This window comes from Drosophila montana, unplaced genomic scaffold, assembly GCF_035044405.1.
Source record: "Drosophila montana isolate Dmon_TW-CO22-7 unplaced genomic scaffold, ASM3504440v1 contig_917_1, whole genome shotgun sequence".
Lineage (NCBI taxonomy): Eukaryota > Metazoa > Arthropoda > Insecta > Diptera > Drosophilidae > Drosophila > Drosophila montana.
The window spans coordinates 9,642-17,508 of NW_026999202.1; the positions used below are offsets into that span (position 1 = coordinate 9,642).

Sequence of the window (7,867 nt, forward strand, 5' to 3'; positions counted from 1 at the left end):
TATAAACACACTACCGATCCTTGACATACTAGCCCCATTTTCCCAGATGGAAAAAGTTTTCCCAAGAATAAGCACAATTTAGTGCGATAACGAACGGTCATTGTGTAGTTGCAAGCTTTTTTGCAACTAATTAATTCTAACTGCTTGTGTGCAGCGAAATTCAAAACTTATGTATATTTGTTTTCGAATATATTTATTGCCGCGCAGGGCACTTAGTAGAGATTATGTTTTTATATTGTTGCTTGGCAGCCAACTCGAATTAGTTGTGCCTAGGTTGCGAACAAACGAAAAACTAAAAACTATGACAATATGTAAAGCGAACGAAACGAAACTCCAATAAGACGCTCGCCGGTTAGAGCGAAGGGCAGCGGGAGTCAATGCAAAGCAAAGCAATGCAGAAAGAGAGTGGGCAGCAGCTTACAAAGAGCGCGCAAAAACTATTTGCTCTTAGGCTGTAATTATGATTGTTTATTCTTCTGGATGATGTCCGCAGCCGTCGGTGTTGTCTCTGCTGTTACTTGACCAAACATTCTCCCCCGTTGGAAGGCAAGGGCTTTCAACATCATCCTGTTTGGGCAGCAAACACAGCTTTCGTACAGCTCTACGTATGACCCCAGTCGCAGTTTGAAGCACAGCAACTCTGGATACCCCATCAGATCCAGAGATCAGCTCTTGCACTCTAGCTAGTGGCCACTTCAGCGGCGGTAGATTCTCATCCTTTACAAGGACAACATCGTTAATGGAGAGTCCAGGCTGAGGAGTGCGCCATTTGGAGCGCTGTTGAAGAAGCGTCAAATATTCTTCGCGCCAACGGGCCCAGAATACTTGTTGGAGATATGTGACGCGCTGAAAATAATTAAGCCGATTGAAGTTAAGCTGCCTTAGATCGGGCTCAATGTATGATGAAGTTGGCGCTGTACCCAGGAAGTGTGCGGGTGTCAAGACGTCAAGATCACCTGGATGCTCTGAAAGTGGAAGTAATGGTCGAGAATTAATAATTGCCGTGATGTGGCAGACGAGCGTGCGCAGCGAATCGAAATCCAAAATGGAAGAGCCAACAGATCGATAAAAATGGTGCTTAGCAGTCTTCACAGCGGCTTCCCATAGTCCGCCAAAGTGCGGAGAGCGAGGAGGGATGAACAACCATTCAATTGAGTCGGATAGGCAAAACTCGTTAACGGCCTTGACATGCTCGTCACTCAGGAACAGGCGGCTCAGATCTGCTAGTTCGTTCTTGGCACCTACGAAGTTTGTCGCATTGTCAGACCAGATCCTTGAAGGTCGAGAGCGAGTCAGGATGAAACGTTTTAGGGCGTTTAGAAACGATATTGTGGACAAATCCTTTACAAGCTCTAAGTGCACCGCCTTTGTAGCGAAGCATATGAACAGACTGATATAGCATTTCACTGGTGGCCTGTTGCGCACTTCGTTCTTGTAGTAAAATGGTCCACAGTAATCAACGCCAGTAACCATAAAGGGATACGATGTATCAAGACGATCAGCTGGTAGGTCTGCCATTATATGCTCTGCCAATCGTGGCTTGGCACGAAAACAGATTATGCATTTGGCAACAATACTGGAGACTGTTTTTCGACCGCCAATGGGCCAGTACTGGAGCCGAATCGAAGACAATAAAGCGCGAGGTCCAGCGTGTAAGTTTCGTTTATGAAAGTGAACTATGATTGCTCGCGTCACAGGATGCTGACGGGGCAATATAATCGGATGTCGCGCTGAGAAGTCCAACGACGAGTTTTTCAGCCGTCCACCGATGCGGAGTAGGCCGAAGTCGTCAAGGAATGGTGCAAGAGAGGCCATTGAGCTAGACGGTTTGACATGCCTTCCTTCCTTCAATGCCTTGTAGTCATCGCTAAGAGTAGCCATTTGCACTGACCGCAGCAACCAATGTGTGCCATGATGCAAGTGGTCAACAGTTAGTTCAGCTCCTCGGATTCGATTTACAAATTTGTAAACATAAGCAAAGACCCGCTGCAGCTTGGAAAACGAATTGATGAACTTGCAGCCGATCGAGAGATCAGGTTGCGCTGCAGTTCCGAGCAGTACCTTGTGTCGAAGTTCTGGTAAGGATTCGACAGGTACACAGGAGGCAGGCCACTCTTCCTTTCCCTTACTGAGAAAACTCGGACCATTGGCCCATAATGGAGACCGGAAGAGCTCACTAGGCAGCGCTCCCCGTGAAATTATATCCGCCGGGTTTAACTCAGTGGGAATATGATGCCATTCCATTCCAGTGGTGAGCTCTTGGATGGCTGCGACTCGGTTGGCCACGAAAACATTGAATTTCGAAGCATCATTGCGAATCCAAGCCAAAGTCACGGCAGAGTCTGACCAACAGTAATACCGACAGTCGAACACTTTCATTTGGCATATTTCGCTGAGAAGTTGAGCCAATAATGCAGCTCCGCAGAGTTCCAGCTTTGGTACAGTGATGGTTTTCACAGGCGCGACACGCGATTTGGAGCATAAGAGACGCACGCTGGTGTTGCCATGGCACTTTGAGACTGTATAGACGCATGCTCCATAAGCGCTTAGGCTGGCATCACAAAATCCGTGAATTTCCACTGTACTGTCTGATGAGAGTGCTCGACGGGGATACTGGAATTGCTGAGTATACTCAAAATCAGCGCAGAAGTTGACCCAGGCTGTGCTTAAGTGTACGGGCAGGCTCTCATCCCAGTCCAGTTTTTCTCTCCAGAGATCCTGCATAAAAATTTTCGATTTTGTTATGACGGGACCAACAAGACCAAGTGGGTCGTAAAAGCGAGCAATTGCGGAAAGTATCGACCGTTTTGTCAGTCTGGAGGGCAACCTCAGTGGCGAGAAGGAGAAAAGGAAACAGTCTGAAGCGGGATCCCAAACGAGGCCTAACGTTTTCGTGATGTCACTGCCATCGTCAAACTTAAGCAGCGTTTCTCTATCCTCTTCCGGTATGTTTTGGAGTACAGCTGTGTCGCTAGAACACCATTTTCGCAGCCTAAAGTTCCCCTTGGCGAGTAGTCCAGATGTTTGCTTCAATATCTCAATCGCTTCTTGAACACAGCTACCACCAGAAATGAGATCATCCACGTAGAAATCTCTTTTAACAATGTCAGAGCCAATAGGGAAAGTTTTCTGCTCATCCATGGCCAGTTGGTGCATAGCTCGCACTGAGAGAAACGATGCTGGTTTTGTGCCGTAGGTGACGGTGTCTAATTTGTAAATCTGTATCTTCTGATGCTGAGACTCACGCCACAAGATACATTGAAAATAACTGTCTGCGGGTTCGACTCGTACGCATCGATACATTTTGCATATATCGCCTGTCAGGGCGACTGCAAATGTACGAAACCGCATCAGTATCGAAAACAGCTTCGGTTGGATGGTAGGACCTGCCATCAGTGCATCATTCAGCGAGTGTCCAGAGGTAGTAACTGCCGAGCCATCAAACACGACCCTTAGCTTGGTTGTAGTGCTATCCTCCTTCAGCACGCAGTGATGTGGCAGGTAGTACTTGCATTGGCCCAGTGCAGCTGAGGTAACAAGTGACATGTGACCCAAGTCAAGATATTCCTTGATAAATGCTGCATACTGGGTTTTCAAAGCTGGATTGCGGTCTAGTTTTCTTTCTAAGTTCAGGAATCGACGAACCGCCTGTTGATAGGAGTCACCCAGCTGATACATGTCTAGTCGTAGCGGTAAACGAACTGAATAGTCGCCAGTCGACAGACGTTTAAAATTGGCCTGAAAGTGTGCCTCACAGTCGCGTTCCTCCTTGTTTGGTAAGGACTCAGGCTCGGTGCAGCATTCCAATTCCCAAAAACGACGGATTAATTCATCAATCTGTGCATTCGGATGCAGCTGTGAGTCAACCAGCAGATCTGGATTCACCATTGATCTCATGGCCATGAATGATGATTTTCCTGCATGTGAAGCACCTCCCGTAGCCACCCAACCAAGGCGAGTCTTTTGCAATATCGGCAGTCCAGCAGCCAGTTTAATCTGGCCGACGCATAGCAGATCGAAGAACAGACTGGCTCCAATCAACATGTCGATTTGCTGAGATTTAAAGAATTCAGGATCAGCTAGTTGTATATTTGATGGAATGTTCCATGATGCAGGGTCAAGAGTGAAGCCAGGCTGATTATCGGTGATGGATGGTGCAATCAAGGCCGGGATGCATGTGGAGTACTCCGACACTCGAGATTTGACATTGATGTTGACCGAAAAACCATCGGACGCAAATGCTGCATCACCAATGCCAGAGACGATTGCTGTTGACTTGAATTTGCGCAGCTGGAGCTGATGAGCAAGACGAGAGGTGATGATGTGCAACTGCGACCCAGAGTCGAGCAACGCACGGCAGGGCACCAAGGAGCCAGCGCGATTTTTCACGTTGATGACGGCAGTGGCAAGCAGGACAACATCGTGCTTGAGATGCTGGGCGGTAGTGAGTGGCGAAGATAAAATTGCCGCCAAGGTGTTTTGGGATGACGAATAAGTTTCGGTATCTTGTGCATTGTTTGAGCTAGAAGCAGCGATGTGACTGCTTGTGTTGCCAAGATGCAACAAGCTATGATGCTTGCTTCCACAAACTCTGCAAGCGCTGGAGCCGCAGACTCTCAGCTGATGTCCCCTTTGCAGGCAGTTTAAGCACAGCGCAAGCCGCTTGGCTTCGTGAAGGCGCAGCGAGGGCGATAAATTTGCGAATTGCAAACATTTATAAATAGAGTGGCCTGCGACTTCACAAAACACACAAGCACTCGTTCCATTCCTAGTCACTACAAACGTTCTTCTACCACTGTTGTTCTGGCCCACATGGGAGCTAGGCGTGTACATTGTCGTAGCGTGATCCGCATTTTCCAGCCTTTGGCAACGCCTCTCGATGAAGGTTGTAAACCGCTCGCATGATGGTATGACGTCCAACGGCGCATCATCCTCCCAGCTAGCTTGCGTAGTGCTATCTAGTTTTTGCAGCAACGTGTGTACTATGACGCAGCCGGCGATCTGTTCCACACTGCCCATCGATTTTAAAGCACGTAGATGAGAGTTGAGCTTATCTGAAAATTCGCGCAGCTGTGTCGTCGCGCCCTTATCCACCTTCCTCAAACCCAAAATTTCAGCGATGTGTGCCTGAAAAATAAGACGCTTGTTATTAAAACGCTTATCAAGCAGTTCTAAAGCGGCAGCATAATTAGCGTTTGAAATTTCCAAGGAGCGAATTGTATCCAGTGCTGTTCCTTTAAGGCATGACCGTAGATGCTGGAGTTTTTCAATGTTGGTCAAATACGGATCCTTGTCAATGACCGTGGTGAACATGTTCGAGAAATCGGCCCATTCTGTGTAGCCTCCACTAAACTCCGGCAATTTAAGTTGAGGCAATCGAGAGTGGTTTGGAACAACAAAGGTAGAACGCGAATCATCGGCTGCGGCAGAATTGAAGGTGGAACAATGCGGAATCTGCTGAACCTTGCTTCGATTTCCGCGTTCGCGTTGAAGGGACACCCGTAGCTGCCTAATAGTTGACTCAAAACTTGTCTGAAGATCCTCTTCAACACTGGCATGACCCACATCTAGCAAACTATCATAGACTGTTTCAAATTTCGCCTGCAAGTCAGATGCCATGCTTATGTAATCTTGCAGCTCGTAGTCATCAACATCGCGAAGTCGAGCGGGATCAAGTTCAGAGGACAATCTATTGAGTCGATCACTTAAATTCTTAATCTTTATTTTAAGAACAGCAGCCTGGGTTCCAACCGCCACTTGACTAGCTGATGTCGTCTCATCATTTCCATTTGCACTTGCACCTTCGTCAAACATTATGAATGTAGCGCACAACAAGGTTCACACAGCCGAACAAGTGTCGTTCGAGCGAGATAGCGTATAGCTGTTTATAGCGCGCAACGATTAACGGGGATTTGCTACGGCGTTTATGTATAACAACCAACTGTATGCAGATGCGCAAGCAAACGATAAGAACGAAGTATAAGAAAAATAGACGAAAAAGAAGATCACGTCGGGGTCACCAAAATGTGTAGTTGCAAGCTTTTTTGCAACTAATTAATTCGAACTGCTTGTGTGCAGCGAAATTCAAACACTTATGTATATTTGTTTTCGAATATATTTATTGCCGCGCAGGGCACTTAGTAGAGATTATGTTTTGTATATTGTTGCTTGGCAGCCAACTCGAATTAGTTGTGCCTAGGTTGCGATCAAACGAAAAACTAACAACTATGACAATATGTAAAGCGAACGAAACGAAACTCCAATAAGACGCTCGACGGTTAGAGCGAAGGGCAGCGGGAGTCAATGCAAAGCAAAGCAATGCAGAAAGAGAGTGGGCAGCAGCTTACAAAGAGCGCGCAAAAACTATTTGCTCTTAGGCTGTAATTATGATTGTTATTTTCTGCTTGGATGATGTCCGCAGCCGTCGGTGTTGTCTCTGCTGTTACTTGACCAAACAGTCATTAAACTTCGAAACCATCCGAACCATTCTTGCAAATAATTATGACATACAATCACGAATGCACTACCCTACATAGTACATCAAAAGGACAGGTGGAATGATTCCACAGTACCTTCGCGGACATTTGAAAAACATATTGACGACATTATTGATCTAATCCTCCTTACCACAATTGCATATAATAGAAATATTCAATCCGTCACTAACAAAAAATGGATAGAAATAGTACACTCAGCCTCAATTGAGCTAGAAACCCAACATAGGGAGCAACATGAACCTCAAACAGTCAAATAAGAAAATGTCACACATGAATTTCCAAGCAGGAGATCAAGTATGAAAAAAACGAACCATACTGACACCTGTTTGAAACAACATTAACAAATATAATCTTTCAATCATATTGGCAAAAATTAATTTGATCAGCCCTATATTTCAGCATGCCTTTTCTCCACGAGCTGAGTCTGTTAAGCCTCCGGTACAACGGCGATCTGAAGACCAATTTGGTGTCGTGTCTCATTGCAAGTGGCTGCTTCTCTTAAGCGAACACCCTCACTTGTTTCGGCACCGCCTATCTGATTCGCCGCCGTCTACGAGCGAGACATGGTACTGAATTACTAGCAGAACTTGAATCATCCTTGTGGAGGTCCGAAGACGACCGATCGATATGAATAGCCCGGTCAATGACTCTGTCACTGCCTTGCGTGACCGTTAGACGTACAAAAGGCACAAGATCAGCATTTTTGGGGCTTGCAGTATAACAATTATTGTTCTTAGCTTAAAGTCTGGATTTTAATTGACAATATAGCGACACCATGGTGCGCATAAAAAACTCATGTCACTAATTCAAAGAAAGTAACTTTTCTTGATATATAATGTTGTATTTGACGACCTTTCCATTTTATAATTGTTTGTTTGGCTGGCTCGAGGTCCGGGGTTTTTTTATTCAAGACAAAATAAACAAGTAAGAGGTTCTAGTCGGGAGCTCCCGACTAGGGGATACCCTGAACCCTCTTCTTCCAACACCAAATGCAGCTCGCGCTACGCGCTCGTTTGACTTAGAAGTAATAAAGAAATAATAAAAAAAAAAAAAAATGATATACATACTTTATGGGGTCGGAGATGCTTCCTTCTGCCTGTTACATACATTTGCACAAATACATTATGCCATTTTTACCCATTTTCAATGGGTTCAGGGTAATAAAATTACTGCAAGATATGATGTTAGCGATTTGTATACTAATGGAATTCTGGACTTAGGTCAGTTCTTCCAAAGGCTTGAAATGCAAGCCGGTATGCATCAAAACAGCCAACTCAAAGTGGCACCGTGGGAAAATATCTTTGAACAAGTTTCAATTGATAATTTAAAAAAAATGGGCAATAAAATATTGAAAACATTAAGAGTAGCGC

At 45.5% G+C, this 7,867-nt stretch overlaps 1 protein-coding gene across 1 annotated transcript; it reads right to left on the bottom strand.

Annotated features, from left to right (window-relative positions):
- Positions 1–468: 468 nt before the first annotated feature.
- On the bottom strand, positions 469–5,814 carry LOC135440222 (uncharacterized). Its single transcript, XM_064699271.1, has one exon. It carries the CDS (start codon positions 5,812–5,814, stop codon positions 469–471), a length of 5,346 nt encoding a protein of 1,781 aa, XP_064555341.1.
- Between the last annotated feature and the right edge of the window lie 2,053 nt (positions 5,815–7,867).

Excerpts from the sequence above, each read along its gene's own strand:
- LOC135440222 (XM_064699271.1), bottom strand. The coding sequence starts at position 5,814 with ATGTTTGACGAAGGTGCAAGTGCAAATGGAAATGATGAGACGACATCA.